We start from the raw sequence: 16,881 nt of genomic DNA, 5'->3' as shown, positions 1-16,881 counted from the left end.
AATCATTTTTCTGAGATACTCTGATGGTGCAATGAGATAAGTTATGAACTTTGACCCGGATTATTCCTTGCTAATAAGTTCACAGTTAACATTGGTGTTCCTGATTTTGAGAGAGCACATGTTCTAGGTCAGATGAAAATTATAGAAAAAGAATAGGTTGAGACAAATGGCCATGAAATGTAACAGTAGTAGTAACCATTATATGATTGTCATGGATTCTAGGGTATGTCAGCAAGACAATAGTTTTGTTGAGTGAGCTAAAGAGCTTAGGAGTGCTGGGGACAGCAAGAAGACAGTATTAATGTGATTGCTGTCACTGGATAGTTGAGGCATGACTCTCAATGACTTCCACATTCTGGTTGTGCTCACTGCACAGAACTGTGGTGAAGATAGTAGGAATAATGGAGCAGCTCTCAGGGCAGCATTAGCCAGTGTTCTTGAGCATATGTGTATGCTAAGAATGAAATGACAGACTATGGACACTCCCATGGAGGGCCTCACCCTCCCTGGGGGAATGAGAGGATAACAGGGGGGGGTGGGGGGAGGGCAAGGGAAGAGGGGAGGGAATGGGAGAGGGACCTGGAACTGACTTGTGAAGCAACCTCGTTTCTTATCTAAATTTAAACTGGAAAATAAAATATAAAAAATGAAGAGATTGTATCCAAAAAAAAAAAAGAATGTTGTGTCGAGGGACTGATGTTCATTGTCTAAGTCACATCTGTCTTTGAGCTAGACTGTGTATCTAGTGTTAGCTCCATTGCATAGGGAGCAGTTTTGAAAGTGGCAAATGACTTGACTTGGACTATGAAGTTTATCTTGTCAGATACAAGCATGATGTCACTTACACCACAAGACATCATCAGTTGCCTAGACAAACAATGACTAGGATTGACAGCTGGGTGGATGAAGAATGGGTGATTGTGCAAGGTTATTTAGTTGTATTTCTGTCACTGTGATAAAATATATTGACACAAAAGACTTAAGGGAGAAAGGCTTAACTTAGCTCACAATTCCAGGTTACAGGTCATCATCTTGGAAGTCATAGCAGAAGCTTGAGAGAGAAGTCGCCTCACACCCACAGTCAAAAGCAGGGAGAAATGGAGGCAGGCATACTGGCTTCCTTCTGCTCGGCTTCATCCTCTATGTTCATATACAGTAGAATAGCTAGTCTGAACCTGTGGAGTCGCATTCAATTTTACACTTTCACTATAAGTTATGCTTTTATACATTTACTGAACACACACATGCATGTACACACTCATGTTCACACACACACACACAGAGTCAGAGAGAGATCAATGTTATAACTAAAACTAAAACAATAAATTATGTTTATGTCCTCTTTCATGACTCATGTGCTCATTATCTGAATTTCATTCTTCCTCATCATGTACCATTTTTTTTATTTTTTTTAAATTTTATTTTCCAGTTTAAATTTAGATAAGAAACAAGGTTGCTTCACAAGTCAGTTCCAGGTCCCTCTCCCATTCCCTCCCTTCCTCCTGTGCCCTCCCCCCCCCGTTTTAATAAAGAATATTCATGATGATGAAATATTTGAAGAAAAAACCTAAGTTCTGTAAGAAGACCCAGAGTTTAAGTCTTTATCGTTGGTTAGACTAAGATAAGGGATGGAATGGCAGAGAAACTGCGGAAGTTGACAAGTAGATGTATTCTTTCAGGTTTATTTTTCTGTGTCTATATGTATTCATCTGTGCATACATATGCACATATGAGCACAGCTGTCTGCGGAGAACTGAAGAGGGTGTCAGATCCATGAGAGATGGAGTGTCAGGCAATCCTAAACCACCTCATTCCCTAACGTGGGTGGCGGGAAATGCAAGCACTTAGCTATCTCTCTATGCTCCCTATCTTTTTTTTAATACTAGCTTTTTTATTCTTTGAAAATTCCCTGCATGTTTGACTGTCTCCTTTCTGGGAAGTGGACTGAGATTTATTTTATGCAGGTAACTACACTGCTGAGAGTTCATGTGTGCAATGGCCAAGTCAGGTCCAGAAGACAGCCTTTCCCAGTTCTCTGCCCCATCCTCTGGCTTCTACAGTCCTGTCCCCTCTTCTGTGGTAGTCTCTCTGCTGTGTGTGTGTCTGTGTGTGTGTGTGTGTGTGTAGGGGAATGAGTGTTAACTTGATAAGGAATCTCTATGTTAGCCACTACCCACTGTGAAGGGAGCTTCTTAGACCAAAGCTGAGAGCACCAGAAATCTATAGCTACCAACATAAATATTTACATTCAGTTTTTAAAAGCAATACTGTAGACTTTAGGCAAGTCTGATCAGGGAAGGTTTCCTTGAAAGCCATTAAAGATTACATGGTAGAGTTGTTTAATCTGAGTTGGCCCTGTCTATCCTCACAACTGACGCACAAAGAGGTTTGTAAATGTTGAGCTCTTCAGCTCTTTGTAGTTAACCAGGTATGGTAGGAAACTCAAGGCCAGAGTAGCTCTTGGCTGAGGAAACACTGCAGGATGTGGGATTCCTCACATACTCCTAACTTAATAATTAACATTTTAGAAGGTCTATCCCTGAGGTATTAAGATTAATTATTTAATCATAAGTGATTGTGAGACACTCAATTTAATTTAATGTATCCTTGAAGTTATCCTGTTGCTTTTACCACAGAAAAATTGTTGGATGCTTGAACGATTTTCTGCAGTTTTTTCATGAGGTACTTCTTTGTCTCTTTTTAAACAAATCATCCAGGTGTCTATAGATGCTGCGCATGGGTATAGCCCTCGTGCTATTGACATGAGCAATGTTACACTATCCCGAGACCTTCATGTAAGTATCCAGGTTTTCACATTAGTCTCTAAAACTCAGTTATAAGAAGTAAACTCGAACACTTTCATGTACATTTTGCAGCAAGTACTGTTTCATCATATGACCAGTATGTAGAATTCATGGTTATCATGCACTTGACCCTTTAGCACCCTAAAGTTTGATAACATAAGTTCATCTGTGATTTCAACCCTTTATGATTTGTTACTCCCTGTGGTCTTGAATGTTCATCAGCTGCCACTCTCCATTTTGAGTTTCATGATGGAACTTATCAACCTTCTCCACTCCCTCCTGGATGTGAACTTTTCTGTGTTAAGCATTTTTATGTTGTGCACACTGACCCCTGTTTAATTGTGTAGCAGCTGTCAAAGTCATCTGATTGACTGTCAAAGTAGAGCAGTGCTTTCATTCAGTTATCCTTACTTCACTTTATGATGGCTCCAGACTGCAAGCTCAGTGATGCAGAGGAAGTCTGAGGCATGGAACATGGAAGGAAAGATGAACTCTGGTACATGGCAGCATGACAGGGTGCAGGGGGAAGACATTTATACTGCACTCAGGATCTGGTACTAGCTGAGGTTTCCAACTTCACTGGAGGCCTTGGTGAGCACCACTCTGGATAAAATAAAGGTGGCTACTGTACATCTTTTAAAGAATGTTTCCTTGGGGCTGCAGAGATTGCCCAGTGGATAAGCACACTCTGCACTTTTTCAGAGAAATTGAATATATTCCCAGCAATGTTCGCAGCTCACAAGTGTCCAGCTCCAGACGATGCGATGACCTCTGTGTCTACACACACACACACAAACACACACACACATATTATGGGTGTCTACACACACACACATTGTGGGTGCCTATAGATATACACACACTTGATACACACACATTTTGGGTGCCTATGGACACACACACACACACACATTGTGAGTGCCTATAGATATACACACACTTGATACACACACATTGTGGGTGCCTAAAGACACACATACATGAACATGCACACAAATATAAAAATGCACAAGAAAAGCATCAGTAAATAATCATGAATATTTTGTTTAATAACTATTAAAGTCTGCATATTTTTGGTTGTTCATCTATGGAAACCGATCACATTGCATTTGTCTTGTCCATAGCCCCTCTGTGTCACTAAGGAATATGCTTTGAAATGACTGATTAACTGAAAGATAAAATTTATTTCCATAGAGCTTACATTAGCAAGTTAATATGATTAGTGTTAGTTCAAGAGAACTTCATTTGCTATTAAAGGGTTTTATTTACTCTTCATTCTTGCTCATGTAGGAATCAATTAAAGTGACACTGTAATCTTAACTTTTAAAAGAACACAAGAATATTAGAATTTTTCCCTCAAAATGTATAAGAAAAGACCATGTCTGCTTTAAGACTCCCCATTGGGTTTAGACAAAGAATGACCTAGAAGTAAAATCTTTGTCCATAGTGTTCTTCTTATTTATTATTTAATAAAGTATAGGTTGGTTTGTAAAACTTTATGAGTTAAACCATAAGTTTGTATTTATGTCTATTTTCTATCCACATACATAGCTATTTTGAAGATTCATTGTTGAGTTAATAAAAAACATATTTAAGCATAATAAATAACAAAGGCTAGTAGTCCCATCAAACCCACAGCTTGGTGATTTACTGTATAATTTCTCAAATCATTAAATTTCTATGGAATTGGATTTCCAAATGAGAGTGTCATGTTTGACTACATTCTAGGCTCATCTCAAAATTAAGATTCTGCTCTAATCCTTTAATATATGTCTGTGTGTTCTACCTCAGAAGACAGGTCTGCCCTTTTTAACTACAGAATCAATTAACTCTTCAATATTTGGTGCATTGTAGGCTATGGCAGAAATGATGGCTGAAAACTACCACAACATATGGGCCAAGAAAAAGAAAATTGAGCTGGAATCCAAAGGTAGTATTTCCTAGAGACATCTGCTGAAAAAAACCTGAGAGTTGTATTGTAGGATCCACTGACATTGGTACACTTTTTTGCTTAAAACCCCACCATACCTTCATTGTACTTTAATATCTCAAACATGCCTGCATCCAGAGTCCAGCGTGAAGTTGTAATTTCCTTACTGTTCATGTGTATTTCTTGAGCTTTGGGATTTTAATGAAGTTTTGTTTTCTCTTTATATCTTAAAGCTATCTGGATTTATACTACTATTCAAGTATCTGAATTAGCATCAGAGTGTTGGACGCTTAATAATTAATGTATTATATTCCTTAGGCTAACCATGACCCTTCTGTTTAACTAAACTTTGACCAGTCTGGAGTACTCTGTGCCCTATCTCACCCTCCTCCTGTTGTTTATACTACTCATGTCATTGCCTCCTTTGTGCCTGCTTTTTCTCTTTTCTCACTCTCTCTAGTTTTATTTTTAGTGCTGGGTACTGAACTCAAGCATTGTGAATGCTAGACCAAGGCCTTGGGGATGTCTACTGCCTGAACATATGTTCTCAGCCTTCTTTTACGTTTACATTTGAGACTGAGAATCCATGAGATTGAGGCTGGCTATAAACTTACTGTGTAGCCCAAGCAGGCTGCAGTCCTCTTGCTTCATACTCCTGAGTAACTGGCCTTCTTTTCTCCTTTTTCTTTTAAATGTTTTTGATTCATTTCTATTATTTATGTGCACATGGAAATGCAGTGCCCCCAGAGGCAGGAAGAGGGCATCGGATCCCCTCGAACTGGACTTGTAGATAGTGATTTCCACGAATGTGCTGGGAAGCAAGGCTGTCCTCTGCAAGAGCAGTGGGTTCTCTTAACCACTGAGTCATCTCTCCAGTCCCCTTTCTCCTCTTTAAAAAGTACCAAAATGCTATTGAAATCTTCTCATAATTTGCTTACCTATATTATTCAAGCCAATACATTCTACACTGAGTTTCATGCATCATTAGGCCTTGGTTTGTGCACATATTATATGTGTGTTTGTATTTATGTAGGTATGGATGTTTGTATATATTATTTGTATGTGTTTGTTTATGTGTGTGCATGCATTTATGTGCATGTTAAGGTTGGATGCACTCAGTGATTGAGCATTGAACCTTTAGTTTCATTTCTGCCCATTCTGATTTCTTTTACCATCATTGCATCTATTAGTGGATGTATCCACTTTAGAAAAACCTGAAGAAAACTTTTATTCTGCTCATTCTGTTGTTTGGGTCTGTGCACTTGGGGAGTGTGTAAAAGGTTAAGGGATAATAAGAAATTGTAATAGATATGTATATCATTAAGAGAAATAGGAGTGAAGGCTGAGAATATAGCTCACAAGGCCCTGGGGTTAAGCCTCAAACATGCTAATGATGAGATAGAGAAAAAGAAAGCAAATGAATTAAAGTCCTGACACTAATACTGATATTCCAAAATCAGCGACAAGGGTTTAGACTTATGGTTTTTTTTCTCCACTTTCATCCTCACTTGGAATATTTTGCACTGTGGTGCTCTGCCATGGAGGCAAGGGTTGAGCTTTCCTTGCCTTCCAATATGAACAAGTTCACAGGTCAGAGTGAGTACTGGAATGTTTTGGATAGCATCCTTGGAACCCCTGCATATCCTCTCAGCTCTCTGTGGAACTGTCTGCTTTCCTGCTACATGACCCACATCCACACCTACATGACCACTGGGGGGAAAATGAGGGATGAAAGAGCAGAATAGATTCCTCACAGTCACACTGCTATTTAGTGGTATCCCCACCTCCCCCTGAGTTCTTTTATTTTTTCAGACAAAATCTCATGTAGCCTAAGTTGGCATTGAAACTGATATAAGGATGACCTCTAACTCCTGACCCTCCAGCCTCCACCTCCAGGTGCTGGAATTATAAGTATGTACTTCATATCTGTCTGATTCTAATTTTTTTAAATTATACCTACTTTGTACAAGTTCTGAACACATAGGATATCCAGATTCTTGTTAGAAGCTACCAGTTGAAAGCTTTTAATGTTTCAAATATTAGATACTTAATAGTGATCAACTTTTAACTTATCAGTGAGAATGAGTGTGTGTGTGTGTGAGAGAGAGAGAGAGAGAGAGAGAGAGAGAGAGAGAATATGAGTGTGTTGTGACCTCAAAGGTGCCACATGATTTCCTTATTGAAGACATTTTCTTTTCTTCTCTTCTTGGGACAGAGAAATACAGCATAACTCTGGAGCATGTCTTAAAATCTCTCCACTCAGTCATACCTACTTTAGTGTTTATTGCCACTCCTCACGTTTAGGCTCCATCTGAATAAAGAATGCGCTTGGCTTTTTTCCTTACAAGGTGGCAGCACATGTAACCAGCACTCAGTTTTACAAATACATGTATTTTTAGGTTTGAAATGCCTGTTAGAAGGCCTGTGTACCATTGTCTGGGTGTCATCTCAGAGGATACAGTGTGTTTTTGTCTTTCTATTCTCTTAGGAGGAGGAAACCACCCCCTGCTGGTGCCCTATGACACACTGACAGCCAAAGAGAAAGCCAAGGACAGAGAGAAGGCCCAGGATATCTTCAAGTTCCTACAGATCAGTGGTTATGCTGTATCCAGGCAAGTGGACACCTGTATCACATTCTTTCCAAATGTTCACTGGGATTACAATTGAAAATGAGCTCAGTGACCTTAGTAAACAGTAGGGCCACTGGACAGTGTGTTCAGTATACACATTGCAGCTTCTCTCCTGTGGCTGTCTCAGAAGCACCTGACCATAAACACTTAGAGGAGAAAGGGTTTATTTGATCTCACAATTGTAGGTGGCAGTCTAGCTTTCATGAAGTCTCAATGGCAGGAGGTTGAAGCTATTAGTCACATCATTGTCAGAGCTGAGAAAAAAATGGATGCACACATGATTAGTACTCAACAAACTTTCTCTCCCTCTGCACAGTGCAGGCCCCCAAAATATGAAATGATGTCACCTACTTTCAGGCTGAGTTTTCCCACATCAGTTAGAGTAGCTCAGGCATTCTTCTCATAGACTTGCCCGTAGGCCAACCTGGTCTGGACAGTCTCCATTGAGATTCTTTTCCTAGGTGACTCTGGGTTGTGTCAAGTGGACAGTTTAACCATCACAGCTCATGCCAGAGACAGAAATGCCTTTAGTTTGTTCCTTTTACAGCTTCTTTCATTCACCTTCCATCATTTCAGCAAAATCTCTAAGCAGAAGAAAAAGGAAGCATACCATATTTGTATAAATGCAACATTTTAACACATAGTATTGAAATGATCCATTTTTGTAAAATAGTCCTTGTAGGTAAACCCCTCTTTTGTCATTAGCAATAAGAATGTTGTGTTGCCTTCAACTTTATTTGTAGTTTTTAAAGTAAAATTTTGTCTTCTGAGAGATCACATATGTGCATGTATACATACTTCTGTGGTTACTTTTGTTGTTTTAGAGGATTCAAGGACCTGGATCTGGACACACCTTCCATTGAGAAGCGATTTGCCTATAGTTTCCTTCAGCAGCTGATCCGATATGTGGACGAGGCTCATCAGTACATCTTGGAGTTTGGTATGTAGGTACTCTTCCAGCCTTTGCCATTCCTCATGTTTGTAGTGTCAGATTGTCCACATTCCATCCATTTCAGTGCAAAGGAGTACTTAACACCCAGTAACCGCATTTCTGGAGAGTGGGTTGAATTTGAAAACTTCAAAATATCTATATAGTGTTATATGAGTGTACTTGAATTTCTTATACTGGCAGAAGTTTGGTTATTTCTAATACTTCCCTATTATAAGTGTGTAATCACCTTCTGGCACAAAATGTGTGATCAGGATAAAGATTGTTCAGTTTGAACTTCTTGGTAGTTAACTTAAAATTGCATTTGAAAATTTTCTTCCTGGTGCATGCTTCTAATAAGAATAGGAATTTTTGTTTGTTTTGTTTTTGAGGTAGGGCCTCACTGTGTAGCTATCCCTGGCTGACCCTGATCTTGCTATATCAATAAGGTTGGTCTTGGATTCACAGAAATCTATCTGCCTCTGCCTCCTCTGTGCTTGCATTAAAGACCTGTGTCATCACACCTGGCTAAGAACAGCATTTTAATACTGAAAATGTGACTATTTTGGTGATGAGAGTTTCATCAAGGGGCATTTCTATGCCATTGCATTGCAGAGGTAAAGAAAATTGTAAGCTAAGGGACCCCTAATAAAAATATAAGCATCTCCCCTTTACATTTCCTTCCTTCATTTCTATTCCCATTACATTGCTGTTGGTTTGGTTCTGTTCTCTCCAAATCTGTTTATATTTTGTTAACATGTTTAATGTAAAAAAAAAGAAATGTGTTGATTTGGCTAGGCACAAAGTCATCTTGATATGTTTTACAAAAGAAAGTCACGTGCAAGCTAGGATACTGGAGGTACATGGGAGACGGAAGCAGCAAGATTGCAAGTTCAAGGCCAACCTGGACTGCAGAGTGAGGGCAAGGCCAGCGTAGGTAACTTAGTGAGACCCTGCCTTAAAATAAAAAAAAAAAGTCAGAATGTTGGAGATGCTGCCCACTGGTAGGGCACTTGCTGAGTATGTGCTGGGTTCTTTGTTTTATCCCCAGGACAGGCAGGGACAGGGAATTCAAGTGTAAAACAAACAAACAGACAAACAAAACTAAAAACCCACCCAAACAATAAAATACTTTTTCTTGTTATGATAACATAAAATATCATGTCTTTCATGAAAATTATCCTGAATTTGTACCTAAGATTTGATAAAGCATATATCATCATTCCTATTTCTAATTGCAAAAGTTTTGTTTTTTCTTGACACAAGTCTGTTTGAGTCATAAAATCTGGATGCTTGTGTTAAACTCTGAACATTTTATTTTCATACAAAGTTCTGCATATTGCCAGAGTTGTTCTGGATTGTTATTACCTCCCCTGTGTACACATGCATGAAGAAGGTAATGGAGAGTGTCTTCCAAGCTGATGAGCTAAGGTCAATCAGTTCCTAACCTTATGCCTTTCTCTAAACCTTGGGGAAACCCGGAGTGGCTTTGCCTCATGTAGGAAATCCTTTTTTTGACATAGGTCGGGGTGCCTTTGAAGAATCCTAATTTTGCAGCTAAGTACTAACATCATTTTCCTCTTACTCATTCCTGGACCAAATGGCCTGTAGCTTCAGAGTTGTTAAATGTTAAAGTGAAAACTAACAATGAAATGGGCCTGTAGGAAGCAGGCAAGGAGGATTGGGGAGGGCAGTGGAGAGGGGAACAAATGAGAACAAAGTCTAATGTATAGAGTACTATGATGGAATTTATTGCTAGTTTTAAAGGTAATAAAAATGACTGAAAATATTGTAAGCCTTAGCAGTCATACTCATCTCTATCAAAAACCGGCATAAAACCCAACTACGAGTATGCACCCACTTTTCTCACTGCTATGAATCCTAGAAGATGGAGCATTTTGATCTCCTACTTTCTATTAACATATCTATAATGTAATGTTCTAGTTTTGTTTCTATTATTATGACAGAGACTCTGGCCAACAATTTGCATGAGGAAAGGGTTCATTTGAGCATTTAATTCCAGGCCACAGGACATCATTGTGGGAGGTCAAGGCAGTAGCTTGAAGGCAAACTTGCTAATCTAAACAGAATTGCCTCCAACAAAGAAACTTACATCATAACCAAATATGCAGTGACTATGGTAAACAGGCAAACTTATGCTCTGTTAGCTTTCCTGTACAACCAGGACCACCTGCCTAGAGCATGGTGCTACCCAAGTGGGCTGGGCCCTCTGACATCAATTATCAGCTAAAACAATCCTCTGAAGGTACTCTCACAGGCCAACTTGAACCAGGCAATTGTTCAGTTGAGACTCTCTTTTCAGGTACTCCTAGCTGTGTTGAGTTGACAGTTAACTCTTTCCAACACAGACGTCCAAGGCATATTTGTGCTCATAACTGTCAGTATGAGTTGGACATAGTAACTGTCTAATTTGGACCTAATTGTTTTTTAAAGAACTTGAATTTTTCATCACATTGCTAAAGTTAGCCATTATACTTTAGTGGGATGCTACCTTTAGGAAGACATTTTAAGCTATGCATTTTGGATGAATTTCTTTTTTTTTTCCTTTTTTTTATTAATATTTTTTATTTTCCATTTTAAATTTAGATAAGAAACAAGGTTGCTTCACAAGTCAGTACGAGGTCCCTCTCCCTTTCCCTCCCCTCCTCCCGTGCCCTCCCCGCATCCCCCCCCCCGTTATTTCTTAACATGTTGAAAGTTCAACCTGGACCTAAAATCTCTTCCTGTCTACAGATGGCGGCAGCAGAAGCAAAGGAGAACATTTCCCATACGAGCAAGAAATCAAGTTCTTTGCCAAAGTACAGTATATGACACATCTCGTTTTGGCTTCAGTGTGTATGCTTACAAAGTGGACTCATTAGATCATCACTGCTTTTTAGAATACACTTGCCTATAAATGCTTCTCTCACTACAAGTTCATACTCTCTGACACAGAAATACCTGCATGACTCATGATAGATGGGCCTGTTTGTGGTGTTCTTCGTCAGGACTTACCTTACACTCACTCAACTCTCCCCATCATGTTCCTCACATGACTTAGTTATACCAAAAGAAAATTATCCAAGTTCTAATGCCTATGGCTGTCTTGTGTGAAATAGAAGTTATAACCCAGTTTCTTAACATACTTTTTCTGTTAGGTAATAAGCTTAACCATGTATGAATGAATTTATTGCTTTGGCCATAGATTCTGTATCATGGGATTTCATAAGCTGGTGCTCAGAGGATGAATTGCTCACAGGAAGACTATCAAAGGTTCTCTGTTTTGCTGGGGGAATTAATCACTTCCTTCAGCCAAGGAATGGTGGAGACTAAGGATACTGCAGCCCCCACTATATTCATTTACTTCCTTAGCTGTGTCAGGCAGTAGACTGGCCTATGAACTGTCAGATACATTAGTATCCTTTGGGTAAGTGTGCCTCTTAACAACACCTTGCAGTTAAACTGAAGGCTCACTGCTACTGTTTTCTTCCAATATACTTTTATTGGTAATATTTCAGATCATTTTCTATAAACACATTTGGTAGATTTTCCAATGGCATGTGTTTTGAATGATTAATATCTGCCCTTGTTTTCAGAGTTACACCTTTCATTGGATCTCTTGTCTTTACTTTCTACTCAATATAACACTCAGAGTTTGATTCAGTCACCCTGATTTATGCCAGGGTACATATTGTTATGCATAGTGTTAGTGATAGATAGATAGATAGATAGATAGAAGATAGATTGACAGATGGTAGAGACATAAATGATTGATAGATACATAGTCAGTTCCAACCCCATGATTGTAATCCCCCTTTGACACACAATTGTCAGAAATGATAGGTTTCCATGCTACTAATATACCATTAAATTGCCTATTTACCCAGCACCCCTAGTTGTTGCTTATAGGTGTTTAATGTTTAATGTGGCCTAATTTAATTCTCCAGTTTGATTGAGTACCTACTATCTGCCAGCCAGTATATTCAGGTTCTATTATGACTTTCAAGAGAGTGATAAAATTGTGTATTTAGTCATCATTCCAACTCTCTTATTCCACAAGGTAGAAGAAAAACACCATATCCAGCAAAATAGAGCAACCAGTAATTCTAGAGGCTAAAGAATGACTATGTGGATCTAAAATCCCAACTTGTTTCTTACTGTCTTGTGTGTGTGTGTGTGTGTGAGAGAGAGAGAGAGAGAGAGAGAGAGAGAGAGAGTTCTGTTCAAAATTAATGCCTTTGAATGGCAGAAAATATAAGATTTTTCTCTAGTGAGGATATAAAAAACAGGTATGCCCACCTCTGAGCTGAGGTCTGCCAAGAGGAGCATGAGGAGCCAGAAATGCCATTCAAAAGAAAGAAATTCTGTGTGCCAAGAAAAGTGCACAAGCAACACAGAATAGGAAGGAGAGCCAGCCCAGGGCAGTGGAGCTAGATTTGAACAGAGTGGATACCTTGGCTTTGAGAAAGGCACATACCACATACATGGTGTAGGGAAGCAGGCAGCAGTGTGGTTTTGAGTGGGTCTCTTATTTCCTTTTTCATTTAACATCTACAAAGCAGAAATAAAGGCAGTCACAACACACAGTACATAGTAGAACAAACAGCATGATACTACATCCTTGGCAGTTTTCACATACAGTAGGGACTCAGTGTGTGGTAATTCTGGGAATCTGAGAGCTAGTTGGCCGCTAAACAAGCACTATCAACATTTTGAGAAAATAGGAGAATAATTCTGAACTGTTCAAAACTGCTGTGTTCTTCATAATTATGTCCCAGCACATCCTACTCTGCTCCACCCACTTGCACAAGCATGTACATATGCACACATATATGAGCTGGAGATGACAGAGGACATGTAGATGAATCTACTGAATCAGCATGGGTTCAGTATTACACAAGGACAGATCTCTGTGGGCTCTGGGCTCTTACACCCATCTCCTCAGTAGTCCATTCTATAGATCTGTTTTTTTCCCTTCCTCTCTTTCAGGTTGTTCTTCCATTAATTGATCAGTATTTCAAAAACCATCGTCTGTACTTCCTGTCTGCTGCAAGCAGGCCTCTCTGCACCGGAGGACACGCATCCAACAAAGAGAAGGAGATGGTGACGAGGTACAGAGCTATGGCCTTAAAGCTTTATATTTGATTTCTTTGTGTTTGAATTTAGGTCAGAGAACCCCAGGACCTTGAGTAGGGCTAGAAGGAGAGTTACCTCCTCTGAGTCTCACATTAGTATGGAGAGGTTCTGCAAGCTAACATATGTGTATGTTAGACACAGATCTTCTTTTGAGCTTGCTGCTTAAAGGTAACACTGACATGAAACAAAACACCTTTAAAGACAAAGTACATAAGGGTACTATCTCCAGCAAAAGTGACAGTCAGAGTCTCCAAGAAGACTGAGGAGGAATCTCCATATTGGTATTTATTGGAAAAAATATATCTTGAGCATTAGTTTCTTTGATTTTTTTCTTGACAATCTAATATTTTTGACAGATTTCCATTATTTAAAGAAGGTAATGCCCTTCTTATAGACTATTAGTTTTTTTAAAACTTTAAAGTAAGTCATGGCCCCATCATGGTAATTGGGTGAAAAGACAAAACACAGCATACCTTCCAGTTTTCTCTTGTGCCTCTCAACCTGGCATCTTAGAAATGCCTTATTTGTTTTAAAATCCACATCTTATTTAAAGATTATTTTTTCATGTGTGATTCTACTGTGTTTCTGGGGTGTGTTTTATTAAAACTCTTTTAGGACCCAGTCTACATGAAGATTAGCGGCCATGAAGACCTCTGGCACCACATTGCTCACAACTATCCCAAGCTTTTAGAATGTATCTGAGCAATATTTCCATAAAAGAGATTAAACTATGTGAAGAGCACTTCTCTTGGCCTTGACGTTCCTGATGTGTAGAATGGTCATTTCATAGATAGAATGAGGTGTAACTGAGTGATCCTACCGTCAGTGGTAGAGAGGAGTTAGAGTCCAGCCTTGAATAATGTGAGAGGGTGGAACCAAGTCATTTAACATTTATTATCTATTTCTCTGATCACACAATGCCACTGTGCTCTCTCTCTCTTTCCCTCTCCCTCCCTCCCCCATCTCTCTATCTATCTCTCTCTCTCTCTCTCTCTCTCTCTCTCTCTCTCTGCCCCTCTCTCTGTCTCTGTCTTACCTCCTTAAATACCAATCTCCCTGTGAAGTTGAAAAAACACACTAGAGAACACAGTAGGATGGGAGGCAGTTCAGGGTCACATCCCACTGTGAGACCACACCCCTTCCAACATGGGAATGACCTTCCTTCCTGAATTGCCTAGAAAGGAAAGGACAGTCTTACAGAATTTATCAGGGCTGTTCATCCATGTCTCTGGGTCCATGTCCCTGTGGACTGAGAAAACACACAAGCAGCTAAAAAGCCCAGAGGCACCCAGACCCCAAGAAGCATGGTGAACTCTGAATCTCCTGCTTCTTCTAGAGCCACTTAGCTGTTTATAACAGAAACATTTTTCCTCAAGGACATTGTTAATATAAATATCACTTGATGGATGTAAACCAAGATAAAGTATACCAAGAGAAAGCAATGAAAACATGCAAATAAACCACAACGAATTCTATTTTTTCCTATTTTCAGTCTTTATCTTTAGTAGATATCAGCTTTACCCCTGGAAATGTTAACTGTTCACAACACACAGATGCCAAAACACTAAGCTGTATACTCTTCACACAATTTTCACTTGCTAATTATACTTAAATAAAGCTTGAAAAAACCCATAAACCTATATACCCCTGAAATAGATTAGCCTATTATTTATAACCAATCTTGTATCCCTAAGAGAAAAAGTTAGAACAATAGGTTACTAGTGCTATCACCAAGTGATGTAGTTGTAATGCCCTAGAAGGCCACTAGACAACTTTTGTTAATGGATAATACTGTTTTTTTTCAATGATGCCACCTTCCATTTAATATTACCTGATAGAAAAAGAATTGGTAAAAATGACTTTTCCCATTAGCATTCCCAGAAAAGAAACACAAAGGCTTTTGAAACGTATCAGCACGTGCGTGCGCACGCGCGCGCGCACACACACACACACACACACACACACACACACACACACACACACACACACTAAACCAGAATAGAAGTAAAGTATTTCATGATGGAGCTTTAGTGTCTACCATGGGAAGTTAATCTCAGAGAAAGAAATTCATACCTAAACCAACAGATAAGAGAAGTTAGGGCATATAGGTAGATGAAATATACTATGCAATTAAAAATCATGATGACTAATGATGTCTAACTTGGGGAAATGACCATAATAAAATGTATTTAAAAATATTATTAACCCAGCTTGTAGAAGAACCTACCTTTCCATATGTAGGACAAATAAGAAGTAAGCATAATTTTAACAGCTGTTTCTTTTACATGGTATTATAGATACTTTGATGAATTTTGTGTGTTCTAAAAATGAGAACAAATATCTGATGATACAAATATGTTCCCAAAAAGCCAATAGCAGAGATCATGACAATAATATACAAGCAACTAATGCATTTGAGATGCAGGGATGGATTTCCAGATGTCTGAGTTTTTACCATTTGAGTTAAGTATTACAGCTTAACTAAGTAAAATGAACAAATAATAAGATCAAGGGGCTTGAGAGATGGTTTAATGGTTAAGAATATGCATTAATGTTGCAGAGGATGGGGCTTTGGTTCCCAGAATCTGCATTAGATTGCTCACAATCACATGTATCTCTGCCTCCAGGGGATCCATGCCTCCTTCTGTCCTCTGCCAGCACTTACACTTTTTTGTGTATGTGCGTGTGTGTCTGTGTGTGCATGTTCAGAGAGGCAGACAGACAGGCAGGCATACACACAGACATGTAGGTAACAGACAGGCAGACAGACAACAGTCAGCCAGACAGCAGGCAGGCAGGCATGCATGCACACACATACACACATGCACAGAAGAAAGAGTAAGATTAAGTAAAATAAATGTTAAACCCTGACCTTTGCTATCAAGAATAGACTAGGATACATTGAAATGCATTGTTTGTGCTGCAATACTAGTTTAAATTCATATTTATGGTTTAATTCATATTTAATGGTTGTTTCTAGCAGCAGGTTCCTTTGTCTCAGTTAATTTCTCCCTATTTAATAACCAATGATTCCGTGAGATACTCTCTATACTCATTTCCTAGCACTCAAAATTCTTTCCTAAACATTTATTGTGTCTAAAGTCAGGGTCATCATGTCTGCCAAGATTAACTTATGGGACAGCAGAATCATGGGCTATAGTTAAAGGGGATGTGTGGGCTGTGATTTATAACAATCGCAAGTCCTAGTTGCCCAGGATTCTGCCCCCATGATAGATGGCATAATAGGGGAAATTTACTTTCTTAGAGGAATTAGCATTTGATGCCTGTTTTTCTAAACCCTGAAGATACATGGTTAGTGAGCAGTAAGATGGGGAAGAATGACCTTTCCCTGGCACATTGAATGAATAGACTCTAGTGAAAAGAAACACAGAACTGTTCTGTTTCCAAGAGAGCCAAACAGCCTAAGTATGGATCCATCAGGAGTAGTCCTGT

At 39.1% G+C, this 16,881-nt stretch overlaps 1 protein-coding gene across 11 annotated transcripts in view; it reads left to right on the top strand.

The window, feature by feature from the left end:
- Ryr2 (ryanodine receptor 2) overlaps positions 1-16,881 on the top strand; it is a 575,348-nt gene that overhangs the window by 437,602 nt on the left and 120,865 nt on the right. For all 11 annotated transcript variants that reach the window (XM_040755590.1, XM_040755588.1, XM_040755595.1 and 8 more), the window contains 6 exons: positions 2,718-2,795; positions 4,659-4,734; positions 7,223-7,346; positions 8,189-8,304; positions 11,047-11,111; positions 13,282-13,403. In XM_040755590.1, the coding sequence (XP_040611524.1) occupies positions 2,718-2,795; positions 4,659-4,734; positions 7,223-7,346; positions 8,189-8,304; positions 11,047-11,111; positions 13,282-13,403 (581 nt within the window). The remainder of the gene's footprint in view (positions 1-2,717; positions 2,796-4,658; positions 4,735-7,222; positions 7,347-8,188; positions 8,305-11,046; positions 11,112-13,281; positions 13,404-16,881) is intronic.

The sequence above is a fragment of the Mesocricetus auratus genome, unplaced genomic scaffold (genome assembly GCF_017639785.1).
Source record: "Mesocricetus auratus isolate SY011 unplaced genomic scaffold, BCM_Maur_2.0 Super-Scaffold_100013, whole genome shotgun sequence".
NCBI lineage: Eukaryota > Metazoa > Chordata > Mammalia > Rodentia > Cricetidae > Mesocricetus > Mesocricetus auratus.
The sequence above is the reverse complement of the archived record's forward strand: the minus strand, read 5'-3'. Positions and strand labels throughout refer to the sequence as shown.